At 41.8% G+C, this 27,765-nt stretch overlaps 1 protein-coding gene across 1 annotated transcript in view; it reads left to right on the plus strand.

Annotated features, from left to right (window-relative positions):
- Positions 1 to 27,765, plus strand: part of haspin (histone H3 associated protein kinase) — a 61,719-nt gene that overhangs the window by 23,862 nt on the left and 10,092 nt on the right. The window contains exons 5-12 of the mRNA XM_078552150.1: positions 4,343 to 4,454; positions 5,137 to 5,315; positions 6,198 to 6,398; positions 17,926 to 18,011; positions 19,404 to 19,466; positions 20,693 to 20,784; positions 22,961 to 23,040; positions 23,121 to 23,209. Coding sequence (XP_078408276.1) covers positions 4,343 to 4,454; positions 5,137 to 5,315; positions 6,198 to 6,398; positions 17,926 to 18,011; positions 19,404 to 19,466; positions 20,693 to 20,784; positions 22,961 to 23,040; positions 23,121 to 23,209 — 902 coding nt within the window. The remainder of the gene's footprint in view (positions 1 to 4,342; positions 4,455 to 5,136; positions 5,316 to 6,197; positions 6,399 to 17,925; positions 18,012 to 19,403; positions 19,467 to 20,692; positions 20,785 to 22,960; positions 23,041 to 23,120; positions 23,210 to 27,765) is intronic.

The following is a 27,765-nucleotide window of genomic DNA, read 5'->3' on the forward strand; positions in this document are numbered from 1 at the left end:
TTACTTGCCACTTGTCAGCCCAAGCCTGGATATTGTCCAGGTCTTGCTGCATTTGGACATGGACTGCTTCAGTATCTGAGGAGTCGCAAATGATGCTGAACATTGTGCAATCACCAGCGAACATCCCCACTTCTGACCTTATGATGGAAGGAAGGTCATTGATGAAGCGGCTTAAGATGGGTGGGCTGTGGACACTACCCTGAGGAACCCCTGCAGTGATGCCCTGGAGCTGAGATGATTGACCTCCAACAACCACAACCACCTTCCTTTGTCCTGGGTATGACTCTAGCCAGTGGAGAGTTTCCCCCCTGCTTTCCATTGACTTCAGTTTTGCCAGGGCTTCTTGATGCCACGCTCAGTCAAATGCAGCCTTGGTGTCAAGGGCAGTCACTCTCACTTCACCTCACCTCGGGTTCAGCTCTTTTGTCCATGTTTGAACCAAGGATATAATGAGGTCAGGAGCTGAGTGGCCCTAGCAGAACCCAAACTGGGCGTAAGTGAACAGGGTATTGCTGCGTAAATGCTGTTTGATAGCATTGTTGATGACCCCTTCCATCACTTTGCTGATGATCGAGAGTATATTGATGGGTCGATAATTGACCAGGTTGTATTTGTCCTGCTTTTTGTGGACAAGATCTACCTGGGCAATTTTCCACATTGCTGGGTAGATGCCAGTGTACTGGAACAGCTTGGTTAGGAGGGGCAAGGTTAGTTCTGGAAACAAGTCTTTGGTATTTTGCTGGAATATTGTCATGGCCCATAACCTTTGCAGTATTCAGTGTCTTCAGCCGTTTCTTGATATCATGCGGAGTGACTAAAGATTGGCATCTGTGATGCTGGGAATCTCGGGAGGAGGAGGCCAAGATGGATCATACACTCGGCACTTCTGGCTGGAGATGGTTGTGAATGCTTCAGCATTCTTTTGTGCTGGCCTAACCATTATTGAGGATGGCGATATCTGTGGAGCCTCCTCCTCCTCCAGTTAGTTGTAAATGATGGTAGACAATTAAACAACTGGATTTGGCAGGACTGCAGAGCTTAGATTTGATCTGTTGGTTGTGGGATTGTTTAGCTCTATCTATCGCATACTGCTTCCACTTTTTGGCATGCAAGCAGTGCAGTGTTGTTGCTTCACCAGATTTTAGATATGCCTTGTGCTGTTCCTGGCATGCCCTCCTGTACTCTTCATTAAACCAGGTTTGATCCCCCAGCTTGATGGTGGAGTGAGCAATATGCTTGGTCATGAAGTTACAGATTGCGGTGGAGTACAATTCTGCTGCTGCTGCTGGGCTACAGCACCTAATGGATGCCCAACTTTGAGTTGCTAGATATGTTCTAAATCTATCCCATTTAGCATGGTGGTAGTTCCAAACAACATGATGGAGGACTTTGCAGGGTTGACAGGGCTGGGTTGCCATTGTCATTTCTGGTGCCTAGGTTGATGCCTGGTAGGACATCGGTTTCATTCCTACAACTGACGGAGTAGATCTAAGCTCTGCAGTGCTGTCACAACCAGCCATAAACGCTGGTGGACAATTAACTCACTGGAGGAGGACGAGGCTCCATATATATCCCCATCCCGTAATGTTGGGGGAGCCCAACAGATCAGAGCAAAAGACGAGGCTGAAGCATTTGCAACAATCTTCAGCCAGAAGTGCGAATGGATGATCCATCTCGGCCTCCTCCTGAGCTCTCCAGTGTCACAGTTGCTAGGCTTCAGCCAATTCGATTCACTCCACGTGATATCAAGAAAAAGCTGAAAGCACTGGATACTGCAAAGGCTATGGACCCTGACAATATTCCGCCAATAGTACTGAAGACTTGTGCTCCAGAACTTGCCGCACTCCTAGCCAAGCTGTTCCATTACAGCTACAACACAGGCATCTACCTGACAATGTGGAAAATTGCCCAGGTATGTCCTGTACACATAAAGCAGGACAAATCTAATCCGGCCAATTACTGCCCCATCAGTCTACTCTTGATCATCAGTGAAGTGATGGAAGGGGTCATCAACAGTGCTATCAAGTGGCACTTGCTTAGCAATAACCTGTTCCCTGATGCTCAGTTTGAGTTCCGCCAGGGTCACTCAACTCCTGACCTCATTACAGCCTTGGTTCAAGCATGGACAAAATGGCTGAACCCCAGAGGTGAGGGAAGAATGACTGCCCTCAGCATCAAGGCAGCATTTGGCCGAGTGCGGCATCAAGGAGCATTGGTAAAACTGGAGTCAATGGGAATCAGGGGGAAAACTCTCCACTGGTTGGGGTTATACCTAGCACAAAGGAAGATAGCTGTGGTTGTTGGAGGTCAATCGCCGCAGTTCCAGGACATCACTTCAGGAGTTCCTCAGGATAGTGTCCTAGGCCCAACCATCTTCAGCTGCTTCATTAATGACCTTCCTTCGATTATAAGGTCAGAATTCTGGATGTTTGCTGGTGATTGCACAATGTTCAGCACCATTCACGACGACTCAGATAACGAAGCAGTCCATGCTCAAATGCAGCAACACCCTGACAATATCCAGGCTTGTACTGACAAGTGGTAAGTAACATTCGTGCCACACATGTGCCAGGCAATGACCATCTCCAACAAGAGAGAATCTAAACATCGCCCATTGATATTCAATGGCTTTACCATCGTTGAATCTCCCACTATCAACATTCTGGGGGTTATCATTGACCAGAAACTGAACTGGACTAGCCATATAAATACTGTGGCTACAAGAATAGGTCAGAGGCTAGGAATCCTGCAATGACTAACTCACCTCCTGACTCCCGAAAGCCTGTTCACCATCTACAAGGCTCAAGTCAGGAGTGTGATGGAATACTCTCCAGTTGCCCAGATGAGTGCAGCTCCAAAAACACTGAAGAAGCTTGACACCACCCAGGACAAAGCAGCATGCTTGATTGGCACCCCATCCACAAACATTCACTCCCACCACCACCGATGCACAGTGGCAACAGTCTGTACAATCTACAAGATACACTGCAAGTACTCACCCAAGGCTCCTTAAGCAGCACCTTCTGGATGGTAGCGGCCGTGGGTTTAAAAGGATAAGGGCAGCAGATGGATGGGAACACCACCACCTGCAAGTTTCCCTCCAAGCTACTCACCATCGTGACTTGGAAATATATCGCCATTCCTTCAGTGTCGCAGGGTCAAAATCTTGGAACGTCCTCTCTGACAGCACCGTGGGTGTACCTACACCACATGGACTGCAGCTCACTACCAACTTCTCAAGGGCAATTAGGGGTGGGCAATAAATGCTCGCCTAGCCAGTGATGCCCACATTCCATGAATTAATGAATAAAATACTTTTGTATATGTATATTTTATATAATGAATAAAATACCCGTTTGGTACAACTGAATGGCTTGCTATCCCGTTTCAGAGGGCATTTACCGGTCAGCCACATTGCTGGGGGCCTGGAATTACATGTAGGCCAGACCAAGTAAGGATGGCAGATTTCCTTCCCTAAAGGGCAGTAGTGAACCACATGGGTTTTTACGACAATCAACAATGGTTTTGCGGTCACCAATACTGAGACTAGCTTTTAATTCCAGATTTATTAATTGAATTTAAAAGAATCTAGTGGGCCCCTTGTGTACCTACAGAAGTTAATACAGTTTTATCAATTGAAAATAAGTGGAGGTTATTGTTGGGTGAAGATGATGTGGCACATACTGACGTATGGAAGATGTTCTACCTACTCTATAAAAGGTCCTGGGGAAGTCATGATTGTGACTGTTTAATTGCTTTGTTTGACTGGATGTGCTAGGATTTTTCTCCAGCATGTAGATTAGGTGGATTGTAAAATTTTAAACATTTAGTACAGCGAACTGATGGAGTGAAAGTTCATGATCTGAGTTTTCATGGCTTTAATCACTGTAACCCCTGGATGAAATAAGATTAGAAGTGTCTGGGTATTACGACATCTCCAAATTTCAGAAATCTTAGATTAGCACTTGTTACACATTTTGAGGGAAGCTTTTAATGCAGTGATTTTGAGTGTGTATTCTTGTGAATACTCAGTGCTATCAATAGCCCTCCATTCATGATGCCACTATATAGGGAAAGGTGGAAGGAAGTTACAGAATTTGGTTTATCACCTGTAAGCAGTTGTTTTAAAGCATTGGCACGAGGGATGGTGGGTGGCATCATTAAATGTTCCTTATATACACACACAAATATGGTAAGGAAATAAGAGTTTTTTAAAAAATGCATGACGGTGTGATCTGTTGAATTGCAGTGTGTGAACTAATGCAAACAAGGTTTAATACGTTGCTTTGCCTTTACACTAAGTCTGGAACATAACTGATATTTTTTATTTCTTTTCCACTAGATAAAAAACTTGCAATCAACATTTGTGAATTCTTCATCAGTTTCCACCCCCTTGGGCTCACGTAATTGGTCAAGGTTCAAAGCCGCTCATTCAATTCATAAAAGAAAGAAAGGTAACTGTTTGGGTTTGGTTATGCTGTAAATTATTCAAATTACACAATAACAGTGCATTAAAAACAAACCTAGCTAAATATTATATTTGTAATACAGCCAAATAGGACATTTGTGGCCTGTGACTGTTTCATCTGGAATTCTAAACAGTCCCATCTATTCCTTGTTGTGCGTATTAATATCTTCTTCCTTTGGTTTCCTTCATTTGGTGGAACTATGCTCTGTTATTTGGAGGTGGAGCATGAGTGATATGAGTTCTGTCTTAATAAAACCTTCAGCGTATGTGGATGTCTGACAGCCAAGCCTCCCAACAGCATTGTAATATGAAATGTTGAGCTGAGGCTTTTTTCTTTTTTTGTATTTTTCTCTAATATTGAAATATCATTTAACTCAATGTATTGAATTTACTTCAGAAATATTCCCAAAATTTCTGCATTTATTTTAATTATACTATTCAACCCCCTGAGGCAGCTGCTTGTTCATTGTAACAATGCTGTCATAGCTTAGCTGTGGTGTTTTCAACTCCTGCACTGAAACTGTAATGCTAACCATTTATGCAGAATTGAGATCAAGTGTAGGAATGAGTGCCTAATCACATTTTATGACTTGCATTGTAATATAAAATAAACTTAGCCATGAAGTATATGTAATGTTAATTTGCAAATTTGTCTCTCTCTTTTCCAGTCATTGTTACACCTTTGAAACCTGGTTGCACCATGCCAGATGAAAATACTTCAGAATCAACATACCTTTCAAGAAAAGAAAATTGTCATGACCAAACCCTGAATAAGTTGGTTTCAATGGCAAGTTATTCTCCAACTCCACTCAGCAATAGAACGAGACGATTGAGAGGTTCCTTTGTGGTAGGCATAATAGCATGAAGTTATATCTAGTTAGATAATTTGAAAATGTTGACTGGATAAAATGGAAGAAAGTTAAAACCTTGATTTGATCATATTTTCATCTTGATAGCATTGGAATGAAATTAATTATTTTGTCCACTTGGTGAGCTACAAATCACTTGTGCAATCATATTTCATACCTATTTTAATTTTATATTTCAACATTTGTGTAATGTTTATTAAAAGCAAAGAAAGTTGTGGGCCAGTAAAATGGCAAAGTATCCAAGATGAGTGCATCCTTTTTAACTGCTTAACAGTGGAGAAAAGGCATTGAGGTTTATTAAACAAGATGCTTCCTTTTGGATCTGTTGAGTAAATAACTGATCTGTTTTCAGTGAGTGTACATTTGAGTATTGGAACATGATTCACACATGCCAGAAGTTTCTTTGGAATGGGGAAAAGAGAGTAGTTGACTGAATAAATTGATCACATTGACCAAAATAATGTCATCCATAGATAATTTTGCTGGTACCACATTAGTTCAATGCCTGAAGTAAAAATCATATGAATTTTTACAAAATGGTGCTGCGAAAAAAGATTGTTGAGTGATCATTTCCAAAACTCTGTACAGTAATTATTTGAGACATGGGGTTGGGGAATTATATCAGTTAACCTAAAATACTATTTCACGTTTCAAGATTACTGCAGTTTTAATATGATCCAGAAAGTATTTGATGTTTTCCTTTTAAATTATTTAATATTTCCTTTCAGTCCTATTAGCATTTGTAAAGTTCCAATTTAAGTGTGTTTATAGCTTCAGAGCATTAAGACATTTAATTATAGACTTGAAATATATGTGAACAGTTTATATACTAATTATTTATTCTATTAACTATCTTTTAGAACAAATGGTCATCAATCCTGCAGCCAGTGTTTCTTACAGATGAAGAGAGAGTGTACAGTGAATGTCATCAGAATGGTCCCATTTCCTTTAAAGAATGCATACCATTAGCCAAACTCAAGAAGTGTGTGAAAATTGGAGAGGGAGTCTTTGGGGAAGTATTTCAGACGACAAATGATGATGGAAAATATGTGGTCTTCAAGGTACTTTGTCAAGAGATAATATCCTAGAATTTAAAGCTGCATTTTGCAGCACAAGAGAGTTATTTGACCTTTTACACCTGCACTGGCTCTCCTTAAAGAGTTATTCATGTCGTCCTATTTTCATGCCCTTTCCTGAAACCCTTTTACATTTTCCTTTTCCAATATTTATCAAATATCCTTTTAAAAGCTTTTCCAGATTCTGCTTGCAACATTGCTTACGGAAGGGCATTCCGTATCTTAATAACTCAGCAGTTATGTTAAAAAAAACATGTCAGGCCACCACATTCAGTTGCATAGCGCCTGTACTTTCAGTGCCCCCACTTTTGATTAAGGCAGTGCTGGGTGCTTTTTGTGGGTAGGTCATTGACACTGGGGGCATGTGCCAGAAGTATGCAGAGTAAGCAGGTGGAAATGTCAGTCAACACGTAAAGCTGATTTGATGTTAGCAGTGCCATTTTTGACCTCAATGCTTGTGCAGCTGAAATGCATTCAATCAGCGGGAAGGACCCCACCCTGGCCCTACAACCCAGCACTATTTCAAGGGATCTGCTTCACAAAGAAGGTCCTTACTGAAATCTGTCACTTACTGCAGTCAGAACTGCTGCCACAGGGCAGGCGAGGACAGCATTGCCATTGCTTGTGAAAATGACAGTGACCATGAATCTCTCTGCATTGGGCTTCTTCCAGTTGGAGTTGGTTATATATGCAGCATTTCCCAGTTAGCCAACTACTGTTGCACAAGGGAGGTAACTGAGAGTCTGTGTGCAAAGAGTGGAATACATTTCATTCATTCTTCCCAGGGAAAAGTGGTTGGGCAGGAGACTTTGCCAGGATAGGAAGCTTCCTTATGGTGCCGGGTGCCATTGGCTGCATGTACCTCATTTTCTGGGCACCACATATCCATTTGGGCATGTCAGCCTGAAAGGATTCTACTCTCTCGATACCAATGATGTGTGACTATACTCTGCATGTCATTCAGGTCACTTCTCAGTACCCTGGCAGCAGTCATGATGTCTTTATTCTGTGGCAGTCTGCCTTGCAATCTGCTTTTGAGCTGCCAGGCCAAACCAGAGAGGGGTAACAGGGTCTATCTATAGACCATGGCTCATGACTCCTATTCACAACCCAAGTATATGTGGAAAGCATACATATAATGAAAGCCATGCTGCCAAACAGAATGTGATGAAGCAGGCCATTGTGATGTCTAAACAACATTTCTACTGCCTGGGTAGCTCTGGAGGAGCCCTGCATATTTTGCTAGTGTGCACCTAAAATTCGTCGTCATCTACTTCTGCACAACCTCACAATTGCGAGGACTTACCACCTTTGTTACTGGTATATGGCAATCAATGCTGTATACATTGGTATACAGTGGCTTTCTAGCCATGAATAATTGAGGGTGAGAAACTTGGGTCCGAAACTAATGCCTTAAACTTAAATAAATAACGGCAATTACAAAGGTACGAAGACGATGTTGGCTAAAATAGACTGGGAAAATCAGTTAAAGGGTAAGACAGCTGATAAACAGTGGCAGACATTTAAGGAGACATTTCCTAACTCCCAACAAAGATAGATTCCATTGAGAATGAAAAACTGAGCATGGTTTAATGTAGGCGGCAGGGGTCTCGCCCGCTGACTGGAGAGCTGGAGGGAGCCCCATGTTGCCTCTCTTTGAGAAGGCCCGCTACATTAGGTGCCAATTAGGCAGTTGTGGGCAGCGGTGGGTTTTCCACGGTTTCAAAGACCCCAGGGCCGAAGTCCTACCTGCTAAGACCTGCCAGCTAATTGCAGGTCGGCAGCTGTTCATTGTTCAGTAGTGCCACTGAGGAGGCTGTGGCTGCTGTTAATAATTCAGCTGCAAATCAGATGGTGAACAGGAGAAAGGAACTTGATGAAATTGAAATCACTAGCGAAATGGTACTGAGCAAATTGGAGCTGCAGGCTGGCAAGTCTCCGGGTCCTGATGGACTACGTCCTAGGGCCTAAAGAGGTGGCTAATGAGGTAGTTGATGCGCTGGTGTTAATTTTCAAAAATTCGTTAGGTTCTGGAAAGGTTCCATCAGATTGCAAAGTTGCAAATATAACTCCTCTGTTCAAGAAGGGAGGGAGGCAGAAAACAGGAAACTTTAGGCCAGTTAGCTTGACGTCTGTGGTGGGGAAATTATTAGAATTGATCATTGAGGTTATAGCTGGGCACGTAGAAGAGCTCAAGGCAATAAGAAAGAGTCAGCATGGTTTTGTGTAAGAAAAATCATGTTTAACCAGTTTATTGGAGCTTTTTTGAAGGAGTAACATGCACAGTGAATGAAGGGGAGCCTATAGATGTACTGTACTTGGATTTTCAGAAGGCATTTGATAAGGTGCCACATCAAAGATTATTATGGAAAATAAAAGCATATGGTATAGTGGGTAACATATTAGCATGGATAGAAGATTGGCTGGCAGAAAGCAGAGAGTATGCATAATAGGTCTTTTCCTGCCAATCAGAAAGTTACGAGTGGAGTCCCATAGGGGTCTGTACTGGGTCCTCGGTTTTTTACGATTTACATCAATGATATAGATGAGGGAATTGAAGACGTGGTAGCTAAATTTGCAGATGACACAAAGATAGGTAAGAAAGTATGTTGTGAAGAGGACATGAGGAGGTTGTAGATGGACATAGGTTGAGTGGGTGGGCATAGATCTGGCAAATGGAGTTTAATGTGGGAAAATGTGGAGTTGTTCACTTTGGCAGGAAGAACAGAAGTGCAGAGTATTACTTAAATGGAGAACGGCTGCATAATTCTGAGGTGCAGAGAGACCTAGGTGTTCTATTACATGAGTCACAAAAAGTTAGTATGCAGGTACAGCAGGTAATTAAGAAGGTTAATGGAATGCTATCCTTTATTACGAGAGGGATTGAACATAAAAGTAAGGGTGCTATGCTTCATTTATACAGGGCATTGGTGAGACTGCACCTCGAATACTGTGTGCAATTTTGGTCTCCTTATTTAAGGAAGGATGTAAATGCATTGGAGGCAGTTCAATGGAGTTTACTAGATTGATACTTGGAATGAGTGGGTTGTCTTATGAGGAAATGTTGGACAGACTGGAGCTTAGGAGAGTGAGGGGTGCTTTGACTGAAGTATATAAGATCCTGAACGGCCTTGACAAGGTGGACATCGAAAGGATGTTTCCTCTTTTGGGTGAGTCCAGAATTAGGGATCACCCTTTTAGGACAGAGATGAGGAGAAATTTTTTCTGAGGGTTGTGCGACTTAGAAATTCTCTGCCTCAGAAGGTGGTGGAGGTGGGGTTATCGAATATGTTTAAGGCAGAGGTAGATAGATTCTTGTTAGGCAAGGGAATCAAAGGTCATCGGGGTTAGATGGAAATCGAAACACAAGATGATCAGCCATGATCTTATTGAATGGCTGAGCAGGCTCAAGGGGCCGAATGGTCTACTCCTGCTCCTATTTCTTACATTCTTATGTTCACCCACCTGTCCCCAGGAATGGTGAGGGATCCAGGTCACAGGTGAGTGGCAGAAGGGGGCCGCAGGGGAGGGAGAGGGGTTGACAGAAAGGATAGGGGACTGGCTCTCGGCTCTCCTTCCTAAAGCTTGTTCCCTCGATCAGGTACTGAGTGCCTTTGAACAAGGGCCCCCCATCTCAAAGCCTGCAAGCAACCCCGACAGTGTTTGTTTTTTGGGCTTCCTGTATGGTGAGTCCCCCTCTCATCCCTCAGCGAATACCAGTGGTGGCGGGATGAGGCCCTTAAATGGGCATTAATTTCCCAAGTAAAGGCCTGAATTGATGGTGGCGCAGATAGGCGATCCACGAGCCTTTCTGACATGGACCTAATTGGGGTAGAGGTGGGAAGGCAGCGGAGTCCCCGCCCACCCAATTTATATGCCACTAACCAAGACACAGGGGAGGGTATTAAATTCTGCCCTATGAGAAGCATCTGTGGCTAACTAAGGAATTTAAGGATGGTATCAAATTGAAAGAAATGACAAAAGCGCTGTGAAGATTAGGAGTAGGTCAGAAGATTGGAAAAAGTTTAGAAATCAGCAAGGGATGACTTCAAAAATAATAGAGGGGGAAATCAAAATATGAGAGCAAACTAGCAAGACAAATAAAATGGGCACTAAGAGCTTCTACACGTATATTAAAAGGAAGAGAGTAGCTAAAGTAAAAGTTGGTCCTTTAGAAGATGAGATTGGGGAATTAATAATGGAAAACAAGGAGGTGGCAGAGACTTTGACCAAGTGTCTTGTGTCTGTCTTCACACTAGAGGACCCTAAAAGCATCCCAATAATAGAAAGTCCAGTGGCAAAAGGGAGGGAGGAACTTAACAATTGCTATCACCTGAGAATAAGTAATGGGAAAACAAATGGGACTAATCCCCTGGACCTGATGGTCTGCATCCTAAAAGAAGTGGCTGTAGAGATAGTGGATGCATTGGCTGTAATCTTTCAAAGTTCGCTAAATTCTGGAAAGGTACCAGCAGATTGAAAAACTGCAAATGTAGTGCCACTGTTAAAGAAAGGAGGGAGATTAAAGGGAGGAAACTATAGGCCAGTTAGCCTAACGTCTGTCATTGAGAAAATGCTAGAATCCATTATTAAGGAAACAGTAGAAGAGCATTTAGAAAATCATAATAAAATCAAACAGAACCAACAAGGTTTTATGAAAGCAAAATTATGTTTGACAAGTTTATTAGAGTTTTTTGAGGATGTAACAAGTAGGGTGGATAAAGGGGGACTAGTAGATTTGGATTTCCAAAAGGTATTTGTTAAAATGCCACATAAAAGGTTACTACACAAGATGAGAGCTCAGGGGGCTGAATTTTCACCTTGGTGTGTGGGTGCATGCCCGACATGCACGAGTGTGAAATAGTGCATGATGACGTTGGACAAGCATTTTGATGTCATCGCACACTCGCGCGATATTTCGGTCGGTGCATGTGGGAGTCAGCAGTGTGCCTGCTGACAATTAAGAGGGCTATTAAGCCCATGAATAAATTAATTAAATTGAATTTTTCCCTGCCCATCCAACCTTATGGTTGGTGGGTAGACGAATAGGCCAAGCGGTTTTTGCTAAACCTCATCCACGGGGCCAAGTGGGCTATTCATCCAACTTGATGCCAGTGAATGCAACCCCAATTTTCCATTCACCAGTGGTTCTACATTTACGTTCCCCCTTTTTGATCATTAGTGTCTTTTTTTTCCACTCTGTAATTCTTGGCCACAATGCTGAAATAAGAACTACCACAAAACAAACATTCCAAAACAACTTTATAAATCAAGCTATCCAATATTCCATATAAAAGTGAACATATTGTCCTTGTGCATTCCTTTAGTGCCTGCTCTTGACTTTCCTGGTGCGCCTATTGCACTACTACACCAGTGACTGCAGTATGGCTACTGCAAGGCTCCTGACTTCAATGTGAGATTCTGCAGATGGCCTTGCAGGATGACCTGGAACAGCTCTGGTCCTAGAAGGCTTGGCTTCAGGCTGCTCCACCTCAGCATGGGGGCGACTGTATGGGTCAGCTGGCTGACTGGCAGGCAACTGCAAAGACACAGGTTGGAGTAGCAATAGTGGAAGAAGGAATGCTGTCATTCTGAGGGGTGGTGGAGGATGGTTCTCCTGCCCAGGGGCTAATTGTGCCACCTTAAGTGGCCATTTAAGCACCTCTTGCTGCTGCTGGCATTTTACCAGTGGCCGATGGGCCCTCTGCCGTGTTGAGCGACTGCCTGGTAAATCCTTGTAGCCTCCCTGCAGCTTTCCTGGGGAAAGAGGAAAGATGAGGGTAGCCTCTTAACTGGACACTCCGTGGCCCATGGAGGGACCCTGGCAGCAATAGCCACCACTGCGGTAGCACTCCTGCTCTAACCAACTCCTTCACTGGGCCTGCCTGACTGGTCTCAGTGATCCCAGACCCCACTCCCCTGGTTGTGAGGGGAGTCAATTTCTATGTCCTCTCAGTTAGTGCGAGTCCTGCAGTGGCCACCGTTCCTGATTGGCCAGCAACTCTTGGAGGCAGGCTCCAGGCTTATGGGAGCCCCGGCAGCAGCTAACTAGTTGTTGGATGGGCCCATAATGCAGTTGGGGATTCATAGATGTAGATCAACTGCTTTTGCTGGGAATACTTAGCAGGTCAGAGATTTTCTATGGAGAGAGAGAAACAGTTAATGTTTCAGGCTGATAACCTTTCATCAGATCTCCAGCATCTGCAGTAGTTTGCTTTTGTTGGGAGCCTGTTTTATATGTATAGCACATGGGAAAAAATTTGAATCTTTTAATCTTCTTTAAAGCTGATTAATATTAAACTTTTGTACCTCATTTCTGTACTGACGGAGCCAATCAAATACTTTGATAAAACTCATGTTATCTACACTTTAGCATTTTGGAACCTTGAGTCACGCCTCCCATCTTTTTTATTTTAGAGCCTCCAGCCCTAGCATTTCCCTCAGCAGCCTCTCTCTCTCTCTCTCTCGATTAAATATCCATCTGCTTACTTGGTGCAGATCTTTCTAAATGCTGTTATCTCCTTGTTGACTTGTTAAGATAACGGAAGGTATTCTCCAAGTTATTAATGAACAGTGTAAACAACAGGAGAGCCAGAAAAGATCCTTGGGGACAAAAACAAAAAAACAAAAGATCCTTGGAGACTTCACCTGTCACCACTTTGAGTGACTATTTACTTTTGCTTCCTTTTCCCAACCCAGTTTGCTGATGACACAAAGATAGGTAGGAAAGTAAGTTGTGAAGAGGACGTAAGGAAACTACAAAGTGACATAGGTTAAGTGAGTAAGCAAAGATCTGGCAAATGGAGTATAATGCAGTCTCCTCTACATTGGGGAGACTAAGCGCAGACAGGGTCACTGCTTTGCGGAACACCTTCGCTCAGCCTGCAAGCATGAGTCAGACCTTCCTGCCGCTTGCCACTACAACACACCATCCTGCTCTCCTGCCCACATATTTGTCCTTGGGCTGCTGCAATGTTACATTGAAGCCCAACGCAAACTGGAGGAACAGCACCTCGTCTTCCGATTAGGCACCTTACAGCCTTTAGGACTTAACATTGATTTCAACAACTTCAGACCATGAACTCTCTCCTCCCTCTTGATCCCATTTTTAATCCAATTTTTATTTTTATTTTGTTCTTTTATTTACTTGTTCATTTTTAAAGCCTTTTTTCCCCAAACCCCAATTCCCCCACAGGGCCAAATGTCACTTGTTTATTTTTATGTTTAGCTTTCACAGAGTACTGACCCTTGTTCTGCTGTTAACACCTTCTGCCATATTACCTTTATGCCATTATCAGCGCCTTCTTTAATCTTTACCACTACCATTAACACTCCCTTTTGTCTTGTGTCCATGACATCTTTGCCAATCTCTCCTTAGCTGTCACCTATCCCTGACCTTCTATCTCGTTCCACCTGCTCCACACTCAAACAGTATAAAATCCATCATATTTCTACTTCTCTTTAGCTCTGAAGAAGAGTCATTCGGACTCAACGTTAACACTGTTTTTCCACAGATGTGCCAGCCCTTCTGAGTTTTTCCAGCATTTTCTGTTTTTATTTCAGATTTCCAGCATCTGTAGTGTTTTGCTTTTATCTTATTACTCTTCTAAAGTCTGACAGTAACTTGTGACAGTACATGCATAGTTAAATTCTGAAAACGACAAGTTGCTGTAAATGGTTCTATGATTCTCCATCAGGTATGCTGTTGATGCCCCCACAGACTGCAATTAATTCGAAATCATTGAACAAGAACTTGCTCTTTTATACTAATAGTCTAGCTGTAAAAACCCTCGTTGAATGAGGGTTTTAAACTGTGTACTAAGTGCATGATTACTGCTGCACAACCTGCCTGACCCTGAAAAACTAATTTTATATTTGTAGAACTTCCTCCGTTTTGATAATTCCATATATTTCTTTTTAAAAGTTTGCTATCTGGGAGAACACTTCAATTTGATGGGCTGCTTACACTGCTTGATGAAGCTAGATGCTTGGAGATACCCTACTTGGCACCAGATTCAAACTAATGATAGGAAAGGGATGTCAATGCTACAGAGATTACTAGACCTTTGCAAGCAGCTTTCTTTGAGGTCAGCGGCGAGCACTGTTGATTTACCTTTGACAGCAAAATCTGGGACCTGGATTAACTGGTTATTCATTTGATTGACATTTGAGAGCCAATACCTTGTGCAAAGTGGTTGTTGCATTTGCTTATATAATTGTAACTGCGTTTGAAAATAATTTATTTTTAATTCATTCATGGGATGTGGTCTTCACCGGCTAGGCCAGCATTTATTGCCCATCCTTAATTGCCCTTAAGAAGGTGGTGGTGAGCTGCCTTCTTGAACCGCAGTAGTCCATGTGGTGTAGTTACACCCACAGTGCTGTTAGGAAGGGAGTTCCAGGATTTTGACTCAGTGACGGTGAAGGAACAGCGATATTTTTCCAAGTCAGGATGGTGTATGACTTGGAGGGGAACTTCCAGGTGGTGGTGTTCCCATCTATCTGCTGCCCTTGTCCTTCTGGGTGGTAGTGGTTGTAGGTTTGGAAGGTGCTGTCTAAGGAGCCTTGGTGAATTCCTGCAGTTGCTACACACTGCTGCTACTGTGCGTTGGTGGTGGAGGGCGTGAATGTTTGTGGATATGGTGCCAACCAAATGGACTGCTTTGTCCTGGACAGTGTCCAGCTTCTTCAGTGTTGTAGGAGCTGCGCTCATCCAGGCAAGTGGAAAGTATTCCATCACATTCCTGACTTGTAGATGGTGGACAGGCTTTGGGGAGTCAGGAGATGTGTTACTCATCGCATGATTCCTAACGTCTGACCTGCTCTTGTAGCCACAGTATTTATATGGTTAGTCCAGTTCAGTTTCTGGTCAATGGTAACCCCCAGGCTGATGATAGTGGGGGATTCAGTGATGGTAATGCCAATGAACCCCAAGGGGCGATGGTTGGATTCTCTCTTTTGGAGATGGTCATTGCCTGACACTTGTGTGGCACGAATGTTACTTGCCACTTGTCAGCCCAGGCCTGGATATTGTCCAGGTCTTGCTGCATTTGGACATGGACTGCTTCAGCATCTGAGGAGTCACAAATGATGCTGAACATCCCCATTTCTGACCTTATGATGTTAGGAAGGTCATTGATGAAGCAGCTGAAGATGGTTGGGCCTAGGACACTACCTTGAGAAACTCCTGCAGCAATGTCCTGGAGCTGAGATGACTGACCTCCAACAATCACAATCATCTTCCTTTGTGCTAGGTACGACTCCAGCCAGTGGAGACTTTTTCCCCCTGATTCCCATTGAGTCCAGTTTTGCTAGGGCTCCTTGATGCCACACTTGAAGTGCTGCCTTGATGTCAAGGGCAGTCACTCTCACCTCACCTTGGGAGTTCAGCTCTTTTGTCCATGTTTGAACCAAGGCTGTAACGAGGTCAGGAACTGAGTGTCCCTGGCGGAACTCAAACTCAGTATCAGTGAGCAAGTTATTGCTAAGCAAGTGCCACTTGATAGTATGTTGATGACCCCTTCCATTACTTTACTGATGATCAAGAGTAGACTGATGGGGCGGTAATTGGCTGGGTGGGACTTGTCCTGCTTTGTGTGTACAGGACATACCTGGGCAATGTTCCACATAGCCAAGTAGGTGCCAGTGTTGTAGCTGCACTGGAACAGCTTGGCTAGGGGTATGGCAAGTTCTGGAGCACAGGTCTCGAGTACTATTGCTGGAATGTTGTCAGGGCCCATAGCCTTTGCAGTATCCAGTGCCTTCAGCCACTTTTCTTGATTTCATGTGGAGTGAATCGAATTGGCTGAAAATTGGCATCTGTGATGCTGGGGACCTCCGGAGGAAGCCGAGATGGATCATCCAATCGGCATTTCTGGCTGAAAATTGTTGCTAATGATTCAGCCTTATCTTTTGCACTGCTGTGCTGGGCTCCTCCATCATTGAGGATGGGGATGTAAACACATGACAACATTTGCTTGATTCTGTAATGCCCATATTTTAACTGTACTTCTAATGTTAAATTTATATTCCATTATACTTTATTCCATGCATTTGTAACAAAGCATTTGTTTGACTGTGAACACCTTCACCAGCTTAATCTTTTTGACTATATTGTCATTTCTACTTTAACACTACCTCAGATCAGCTGCAATTGTTAATGCATTATCTCTTCCTCTGTTAAGCTCGTTTCAATGTATCCCAATTATAATGGATAGGTTTAATATGAATAATACTCCCCTCCCTCACCACCTAACTCTGTATTTTGCTTCTTTAATTAGCGCTCATTGAGGTAACCCTAGTCACCAGGTCCAGGCCTCAGGCAGTTGGCACAAAGAATTTTCCTCTTGTCTTTGTCTGTAATCCAAACACAATTTTTTTTTGGGAGGAGATGGATTAGTAATGGATAGGATTTAAGTACCAGCTCTTGGTTAATAGTCAAAAGAGGGCAAAAGCACTTAATTTTATATCAAAAGCGAGACCAGCAACAACCTGGACAACTTTTACCTGATGAGATAGTTATATTAAGTGAAAGATGTTTTGTTGCAAGTAAAAATGCCATTTGAGTGATGGGCTGTTTTGAATTCTGCATTTTTAATTGAGTGATCAAAACTTAATGGGCAGAATTTTGCCCTTGATGGGTGGGTGGGCCCCACCGGCTCGGCGATGAGCGGGCAGCCGATTGCCGCTGCCGAAACGGGCCCTGCAGCCATTTTGAGTGGGTGGGCCAATTAAGGCCCGCCCAGTGGGCCGCCCGACAGGAAGCACTATGCGCTTCCTGTGTGGGTGGGGGGAGATTCCCCAACTGCCAGAGTGCGCTCTTTCGTGCATGCGCGCGAAAGAGCGCACTGCTCCCTGAGACTAAGTGCTGCCTCAGGGAGAGTGCTGAAAGTTTTTGAAAGTTAAAAAATAGAAAAATAAAAAAATTATTAACATGTCCCTCTCATGTGACAATGTCGCACGAGATGGGACATGTTAATAAATATCACAGAAACTTTATTAAAGTTTTTAAAAACCGACATGAAACCTCATCCCGCTGGTGGATGAGGTTTCATGTTTTTTCAGAAGGCCACTGGGGCTCCTGGCCTGCCCGCCAACCTTAAGGTTGGACGGGCAGGGCCTTTAATTGATTTAAGTATCCTGTCAATGGCCTCAATTGGCTATTGACAGGTCAGTGGGAGGACAGCTGATCGCGCTGTCCTCCCACCTTCCTGAATATTTAAATGGGTCGGGATGACGTCGGGGGTTCCCCCAACATCATCCCACGTCATCTTCGCTTCGGCGAGCGGTCCCCGCCCCCAGCTTGTCGATGGAAAAATTCTGCCCAACAAGTGTGCATGCCTGTCTTTTTTCCATATGCTGCCAACTATCACATGCTAAAGTACCAACAGATCCTAGAAAGATCCTAGAGCTAATTCACATGTTATCCATAAGCAGCAACGCACTGAAGAACTGCAAGTTGTGTTTTCTTTGCACCTGTATCCCAGATAATGAAACTGTGATTGACTTGCAGATAATCCCTATCGAAGGGGAGAAACCTATGAATGGTGAACCACAAAAGAAATTTGAAGAGATCCTTCCTGAAATAATAATTTCAAGGTATGTGTTTATGTTTTAGAATTACTCTTTAATAACTTTCAAGCAGATTTTTTTTAAAAATGAAGAAAATCATTGCTGGATAATGAAGTGCTTTTCAACACCTGCATTGAGCCCTTAATTATAGTGCAGGAGAGATGCAGAGTAAAGTTCCCGTTACTCTAGTTTTGTTTAATAAAAATCACTAAGCAATTGCCCCATTTTAGCCACATACACTAATTTTAGTTAAAAATGCATTTCATCCAACACAGGTAAATGTACCTCAAGTGCATTTTTAATGAACAAACATCTTTCACCAAAGTTTGAAGTTCTGATAAAGCACATCTTAGTGCAGCTTCTAAGTTTTGTCTAGCAATTGCAAGCACTTCATCAGTGTGATTGCTGAGAATATTGGCCTGCTTGTTAAGGTGAGCAAGACCTGCCCTCCACACCATCCAGAATGTGGATTTGTTATTAAATTTGTTTGTTATTTGTTAATAAATGTTATTAAATTGCTTGTTGAACAATCCTGAGTGCGCTAATAGCTATGCTAACAGCCAATTTAAGAGCTTGTGATGTGGCTCATTTACGCTTGCTAGAAGTGACACATATTTGTATGCGGGCGCCCCTTCTCTGTAAACAAAAGGAGTACGTTCAAGCCTTGTGCCTTTTTTGAATTACCTGGGAGGTTGGGGAGACTATAGTTTCCCATTGTTTTCTCCATGGCAATGTCTCGGCCAATCAGAGTCGACCTGCCAACCAATCAGCACCTTTTCTCCTGTAGTACGAATTGCGATTGTTTGAAGTTTGGCATTCTTACATTTGTCCTAATGATTGCAAGGTAAAAAGCTTCGGCAATATATCTCTTTTCAGCAATATTCAAGTTCTGTACTACCAAGCGACTGTTGGTATAACTTATGCCCTACATGTTCATTGATGGTGACTATTACTGTTTTTTAAATTTGCTAATCAAAAATGCAGTTATCTACATCTGAATTCCAACTTAACCATATGTGGCTAAGGTATTGAATAACATTGCTATATTCTGTCTGACTGTCCTGTAATGTCTTCTTTGTAAAAAGCATGCCATGCCATACTGTACCAGTGTAATTTCTATTTCTTGAACAGGCATCCCTGTGGTCTTTCTGGCTGAAGCGTTCAATTTGCTGCTGAATTATAAGCACTTTTTTGTGTCCATTTAGAACTGAGTCAACACTGCCAAAAGCCATTTCACTTGGTACTTTTATAATTATTAGAGAGAGAACCTCCTATTTGATTCAGGCAGCCTGGATTCAAAGTCACACTGCAGAGCTGGAAAAAGATTTTAGACTGCATGACATGATGCCACCCAATGCTCAATTGAATTGTTGTTTTCATTTAACAGTAATTCTAAATGGAAAAATATTTTCCCCTTAGGGAACTAAGTCAGCTGAGTGAAGAAAGTGAAAACTGCACAATTGGATTTATTTCCTTGCATTCGTAAGTGCACTTATGAATTTTTGATTTGAATTCTGCAACTGTACTGTTATTATTTCTCACAAGCATTAGCATCAGTTAATGATATTGACGTCCTTTTGAAATGGTTGCTTCAAAAAAATGGCATAATCTTTTGACTGCTTTTGTTAAGTAGACTTGTAAGAATTTCCTCTTGGTTCATACCTAACAAAATTAGTAATTTGAAAATATGCGCAGCAAAAATCTGACAAATGGCAATAGTGGTGTTCAGAGTTTGGAGGTTTATAGGTTAACTTTTAGAGATTAAATGCCTGCCGTCTGCAACCAGTTAATGTCTGATGACATCTCTATCAAAGGTTTAATAATTGTGATTATAGTCATATATTAATGAATACTTAATTGTCAGAAAATTATATGTCCACTTTGGTAACTGAGAAAAATAAAGCTCCTTGTTAATTTTTAAAAAATGAAAGGAAACTGCAACAAAAAATTGAAATTAATTTTTCTGTCACGTTGACCATAGAATTTCACAGCACAGAGGAGGCCATTCAGCCCATTGTGCTTAGGATGGCTATTTGAAAGAGTTATCCAATTGGAAGTTCTGTGTGCAAATTAATTACATTTTGCTCTTGCAGGTCCTGTTTACTTTTGTTTTCTGCTGCAGGTGTACACATATTTCAAAATGTTTAATAAGTTGGCCAATAACAAGTTGACTTTGTACAGCTGTCAGTATGCACTTCTTAAATAATTTGGGGCTGAAATTCCACTGCCCTTTTGCTACCTTCCTGGCCCAGCTCCACTGTGGTAGAACAACAGGAAAACAGACCAGGACCCAGATATACTGGTGCATGTTTGGAGTCCATTACACTGAGTATACCATCCTATTCAAGGATGTAAATTGCAACCGTCTTGGTGATCCAGGGCAGTGGAGTGACCTGAATCTCAAAGATTTGCAATTTTGTTTTGGTGTGATTAATGCAGTAGGATTGGAGCTGATTGTGCCATTCCAGAGCACCCAGGAACCCCCACTCCCTAGAGCTAGAAAGAGAGGTTAGGTTTTCTGCAGCTTGAGTTTTGCAGATTCCTGCTGTTCTCATATTAATCATTGCACATATTTTGGCAATATCTTTAGTTTCATCATGCTGTGGATAAAAGAGGCCACCATGCTCTACCCTTGGTACCATGTATCTGGGCTTTTTAATCTAAATTGTATTAAGTATCGCAAAGTAAATTAAATTCTTGTTTTTCAGTGTGCATTGTGTGAAAGATTCTTACCCTCTGGAGTTACTTAAAGCTTGGGACAAGTATAATCAATCCAAGACTTCTGAAAATGACCGTCCAGGTGAGAACCTTAATAGCTTGTTTTTAAGGTGTTAAAAAATTTGTCTATTGTTCCTAAAATAAATGTTTTTTTTCTGGCACACTTAAAAGAATAGAAATGTACTTTCCCAAATTTGGGACAAGACAGGTGTAGCATACCTTTTGATGTTTGAAATCTACTTGCAGTAAGAAAATGAGAATCAAATTGTCTAGGGAATGTTCTGATTTCTTGCATGCTATTTATGAAAGCATAACAAAATACAGAGCAAAAAAAGGTCGATCAGTCAATCATGCCAACTCTTTCCAAAGTACAAGATCAACAGGTTCTTCTATTCTACCATGGACTCCCCTTCCACGCCATCTGTTAATTCCTTCCTTTGAGAAATATCAATTTCCTTCTCCAACATTGTCAGAGTATAAAAGGTTGATCAGAGCCATTAGGGGAGAAATTGGTCCTTACCATATCGGGTGCAGAGTGGGGGCCAGGTGCACCAATTTTGTGGTGCTTTTCTGGTGCTGTTCCCGTGTTTCAAAGTTGTCTAAAATATTAATGTCCTTGCTGGCTGTTTAAAAAGGGCACTAAGTTCTGTTTTACTGGGGGACCTAACATCTGCTTTTAAACCACTCTGGGAAATTCGGTTGTCCTGAGAAGAGCAGGCACTGGGTTTTTTTTGGTGTAGATTCAGCCTAGGGAGTGGCCATCACAAAAATGGTAAGTATTTTTTTTCTCTTTTAAACCATGATTTAGAGTGCTCCTCAGCCCTCCTGAAGGCTGCTGCTGGCCCAGAATCAGCCCACCTTCCCGAGATATTGGCTGAGGGTTGCTGCTCATATACAGATAGCTCATATAGGATCTTATAACGGATGAGCTAGCTTTCGAGGTGTGACAGACTGAGCATCTTATTTAAATTGTTCAAATGAGACCTGAGGCCCAATTTTGAGTGAATCTTAGGCCTTCTGGGTAGGATACATGCTTTGAGCACATGATTGTTTTCGTGACCAAAATTGGGCTCTAACCAATTCTTACCCCAATATCTTAACATCTACTAAAACAGGGAATTAAATATTTATTCAGCTTCTTTTCAAAGTTTCTTTAGAACTGCATGCCACTCTTTGGAACATCTGGCACCCATTTCTCTCAAGACCCTTATAGATTGTTTGGCCTGTTTGACTTAACTGGCTTCTCTAATGCTTTGCTTTTATTTATTATAATATATTACTTCCAGTAAGTTCAGGAATTACCCTTCTACAACATCTCCTTTTGTAAATAATGCTGTGAAATATTTACTTCATAACCCTGTCAATTTCTAAGAACTCACTATTCTCTCCTCTTAAGTGTTCCACTTCACATTATTCCCTTTTTACTGGCAATATTTTGTAGAGCTTAATTATATCAATGTGCTGCATCACCAATGTTTTAATGGGGTAGGTTTCCCTCTGTATTTCTGGTCTTGTTGCTTGATTGGATAGGTGACAAAGAGCAGATATGGTTATTTTAAAGAAATGTGGTTGTAGCTTAAAGTGAATAATTAACTTATTATCTTTATGGATTAATTATCACTGGTTTTGCTACCTTCTCAACATTCTTGCTACCTGTCACATTCATAGCAAATTAAATAGCTTTGAAAAAAATCATTGCTGAAGGAACACCTTTTTTAAAGATCAGCAGAGTAATATGAATTAAGTATAATTGGAGATAGATAGTTGTTTGGTGGTACAGAGCTTGAGTATTGCAGGAAAAAACACTTTTGTTTTGGTCAAAGCTTTTCGTCTTGCGCTCATCAGGACAATTCGCAAGAAATACCAATGTCAGGGGAAACAACATGTACTGTATGAGAAGAGAGTGCTGATTGGTTGGCAAGTAGACTCTGATTGGTAGAGGCGTTGCCATGGTATATCAGTATAAATATGTTGTACAAATATATTGTATATAGTATAAATATTTTGTTTCCCCAGACATTGGTATTTTATTGCGAATTGTCCTGATGAGTACAAGACGAAAAGCTTCAACAAAAAATGTCTTTTTTTTTTAGCAATATAATTGGAGATATAAGCAGCATTGTCTTCCAGTTTCTAGCTCAGTCATGCTTATCAATAACTTCAAGCTTTTTGGTGTTATTCTGCCAAAATAATCTAAATTGGATTGCTACTTGAAATCAAAAACTTTTGATTGATTATAGTTATTTTCTCTTTACTAGATCGATCGCACAATGAGCAACTTTACGTCATTTTTGAATTTGAATATGGTGGTTGTGATCTAGAAAGTATGAGAACAAAGGTAACTCTTTTAATTGTTTTCTATAGAGATGACACTACTTATCTTCCTATCAAATTTATTAAATCAAACTGTTTCTGCAGATACCTTCCCTTGAAGCAGCAAGAAGTATACTACATCAAGTAACTGCATCCTTGGCTGTGGCTGAAAATGCTTTAAATTTTGAACATAGGTAAGAGAGGAAAGCAGAATCTTTCAATGTCTTTTGCATAAAGAAAGATTGACTTTTAGTTATATAGAACGTTTCAGGACCACTATGTCTCAAAGCGCTTTAAAGCTGAGGAAGTACTTTTTGAAGTGTAGTCACATGTAATGGAATAAAATAAGAAGTCACCAGCGAGTACTGTGCTTGCCATTTTCAGGGAACCATTCAACATTTAAGGGGCCTGTTTTCTGAGAAAGAGCTTGCTCCAGAATCTTGACTCAAGTGAATGTATAGATTTTGCAGGGTGACTTGCATGGATTTTCACAGTAAGGCTATTGAGAACCATCTAAGAATAGCCGAGGCTTGCACATTAAATGAACTGGTCCCAGAAATGAAAACAGAGAGTGAGTGAGCGTGGACTTTATTTAAAACAGAGAGCGGGTGAGCTTGTGGACTCTATTTAAAACAGAGTGAGGAGACTTCATTTAAAAAGAGCGTGGCAAGCAGCTGATTGGTGAGTTGGATTGGTGAGTATTTCTAGTCTTTAGATTAAAATTAGGGTCTATAGTTAGTGCTTAGGTCTCTAGTTTTTATTTTCTCTTTCTTAAAAATAGCATGTTAAGTATAAGATTGATACTGGTGTAAATAATTAAATTCAATAGAGTGTAAAAAGCAGGGATACTAGAGTAATTAATTAATTAAATAAAATAAGACAGTGATGGCAGGACAGGCGATGTGTTGCTGCTGCAGCATGTGGAAGCTGCTGGACACCAAGGTGATCTGGAGCAAACACATCTGTAGTAAGTGCAGCTTGAGGAACTTCGGATCACAGTTAAGCTAGAGTCTGAGCCTCAGATATTGCGCCACATCAGGGAGGGGGAAAGTTACCTGGACACCTTGCTCCAGGAGACGGTCACACCCCACAGGTTAGATAATTTAAATTTGGTCTGTGATCAGGGACAGGAGGGTGTGACTGCAGATATGGGGACCCAGGGGGTAGCATTCTAGGAGACTCAGCCCCTGAAATTATCCAACAGTTATGAGGTTCTTGCAAGCTGTGTGGATGGGAGCAGGGACTACAGGGAAGAAATAACGAACTGACCACAACACTGGGAGCCATTCAAGTGGGGGGAGCAAATAGGAACATAGTAGTGGTAGGGGACAGTATAATTAGTGGGATAGATACTGTTCTCTGCAGCCCTGAGCGAGAGTCCCGAAGGCTGTGTTGCCTGCCCGGTGCCAGGGGGTTAAGGACAACTCCTCAGGGTTAGACAGGAACTTGGAGTGGGAGGAGAGGGATCCAGTTGCCAACGTCCATGCTGGTACCAATGACATTGATAGGACTAGAAAGGAGGCCCTGCTGAAAGAATTTGAACAGTTGGGAGCTAAATTAAAAAGCAGAACCTCCAAGGTAATAATCTCGGGATTACTACCTAAACCACTGGCAAACTGGCATAGGTTAAATAAAGTCAAGGAGTTAAATGCGTGGCTCAGAGATTGGGTAAGAGGAATGGGTTTCAGTTCATGGGGCACTGGCACCAGTATTGGGGTAGAAGGGAGCTGTTCTGGTGAGATGGGCTTCACTTGAACCATGCTAGGACCAGTGTCCTGGTGAATTGAATAACTAGAGCTGTAGAGAGGGCTTTAAACTAAATAGAGGAGTGGAGGGTTCTGGAGAGGGGATAAGTAGGCTTACAAAGCAAAAGGATATGGCGGCAGCTACTTAGGTAATGATACCCAGCATGTGATAGGAAGGGACAGAGTGAACAAACATTAAAAAAACAGCAGCAAATAGGATCAAAGGGGGAAAAATGGTAAAAAGGCAAAATTAATGGCTCTTTACTTAAATGCACGTAGTATTTGGAACAAAATTAATGAATTAGTGGCACATATAGAGATTAATGGGAATGATCTGATAGCCATTACGGAGATATGGTTACAAGGAGATCAAAGCTGGGAACTAAATACTCGGGTGTGTGACTTTTCAAAAGGACAGGCAGGAAGGAAAGGGTTATGGGGTAGCTTTGTTAGTACGAGATGGAATAAGTACGATAGCAAGAAACGATCTTGGATTGGAAGATGCGGAATCCATATGGGTGGAGGGAAGAAATATCAAGGGAAAGAAGACACTGGTGGGAGTAGTCTATAGGCCCCTTAACAGTAGCTATGCTGTTGGGCAGAGAATAAATCAGAATAAATAAATAAATAAGGACATGTGAAAAAAGGCAGTATATTAATCATGGGTGATTTTAATCTCCATGTAAATTGGGAAAATCAAATTGAGAGAGGTAGCCACGAGCAAGAATTCATAGAGTGTATCTGGGACAGTTTCTTAGAATAATATGTTGTGGTTCCAACCAGGGACCAGGCTATTTTGGACTTGGTAATGTGTAATGAGGTAGGTTTAATAAATGATCTCAGAGTAAAAGATCTCCTAGGAAACAGTGACCAAAATGGTGGAATATAGCAATTGTTTGAGAGTGAGAAACATAGTTTGGAAACAACTGTGCTAAACTTAAATAAGGGTAATTACAAAGGAATGAGGGCAGAGTTGGCTGGAGTGGACTGGGAAAGAAGTTTAGCAGAAAAGACAGTTGATGAACAATGGCAGACGTTTAAGAAAATAGTTCATGACTCACAACAAAGATATATCTCAGTGAGGAAGAAGGATTGTAGGAGACTGTAGGGGATAAACCAACCATGGTTAACCAAGGAAGTTAAGGATAATATCAAAGTGAAAGAAAAAGCTTACAATGTGGCAAAGATTAGTGGTAAGCCAGAGGATTTGGAAAGTTTTAAAAACCAACAAAAGATGACTAAAAAAATAATAAAGAGGGAGAAAATAAACTTTGAGGGTAAAGTAGCAAGTAATATAAAAACGGACTGTAAGAACTTCCTTTGAAAAGTATTAAAAAGGAAGAGAGAGGCCAAAGTCAACATAGGCCCCTTAGAGGATGAGGCTGGGAAAATAATAATGGGGAACCAGGAAATGGCAGATGAGTTGAATAAATACTTTGCATCAGTCTTCAAGGTAGAATACACTAATAGCATACCAAAAATACTAAATAGTCATGAAGCAAAGAGGGGGGAGGAAATAAATAAAATAACTATCACCAGAGAAAAAGTACTAAGGAAGCTAATGGGGCTAAAGGCCAATTAGTCACCTGGTCCTGATGGGTTGCATCCTAGGATATTAATGGAAATAGCTGCAGAGATAGTGGATGCACTGGTAGTAATCTTCCAAGAGTCCTTAAATTCTGGAAAAGTCCCAGAGGATTGGAAAACTGCCAATGTAACACCCTTATTCAAAAAGGGAGGGAGACAAAAAAAACAGGTAACTATGGACCAGTTAGCTTAACATCTGTCATTGGGAAAATGTTGGAGTCTGTTATAAAGGATGTAATAGCAGAGCATTGAGAAATGCATAATATAATTAAGCAGAGTCAGCATGGCTTTATGAAGGGGAAATCATGCCTGACAAATTTATTAGAATTCTTGAAGAGGTAACAAGCAGGATAGATAACAGGGAACCAGTAGATGTATTATATTAGGATTTCCAAAAGATGTTCGATAAGGTACCACACATAAGGCTACTTAATAAGATAAGAGCCCATAGTGTTGGGGGTAGTATATTAGCATGGATAGAGGACTGGCTGACTAATAGATGACAAAGTTGAAATACGGCATTTTCAGGATGGCAACCTGTAACTAGTGGAGTGCCACAGGGATCAGTGCTGGGGCCACAATTATTTACAATATATATTAATGACTTGTATGAGGAAAATGAATGTACCATCACCAAGTTTGCGGATGACGCAAAAATAGGTGGGAAGGCAAGTGGTGAGGATGACACAAAGAGCAGGATCTTTGGGTTGGTGAGCGGGGGGGCTGCACCCGCTCCTGCACTTCCCTCCAACGGGGGAAAATTCTTCCCAAAGAATCTACAGAGGGATATAGACAGGTTAAGTGAGTGGGCCAAAATGTAGCAGCTGGAATATAATGTGGAAAAGTGTGAGGTTATGCACTTTGGCAGGAAGAAAAGTGGAGCTGAATATTATTTAAATGGAGAAAGACTGAAGAAAGCTGCAGCACATTGGAATTTGGGGGTCATCGTGCATGAATCCCAAAAAGCTAGCATACAAGTTCAGCAGTTAATGGTTAAGGCAAATGGAATGTTGGCCTTTATTTCAAAGAGAATGGAGTATTAAAGATAGGGAAGTCTTGCTAAAACTATACAAGGCACTAGTTAGATCACACCTAGAATAATGTGAACAGTTTTGGTCTCTTTTTTTAAAATTCATTTATGGAATGTGGGCTTCGCTGGCTGGGCCAGCATTTATTGCCTATCCTGAGTTGCCCTTGAGAAGGTGGCGGTGAGCTGCCTTCTTGAACCGATGCAGTCCACCTGGTGTCCACAGTGCTGTTAGGAAGGGAGTTCCAGGATTTTGACCCAGCAATAGTGAAGGAACAGCGATATATTTCCAATTCAGGATGGTGAGTAACTTGGAGGGGAACCTCCAGGTGGTGGTGTTCCCATCTATCTGCTGCCCCTGTCCTTCTAGGTGGTAGTGGTCGTGGGTTTG

The sequence above is a fragment of the Cetorhinus maximus genome, chromosome 1 (assembly GCF_964194155.1).
Source record: "Cetorhinus maximus chromosome 1, sCetMax3.hap1.1, whole genome shotgun sequence".
In the NCBI taxonomy this organism is placed as follows: Eukaryota; Metazoa; Chordata; class Chondrichthyes; order Lamniformes; family Cetorhinidae; genus Cetorhinus; species Cetorhinus maximus.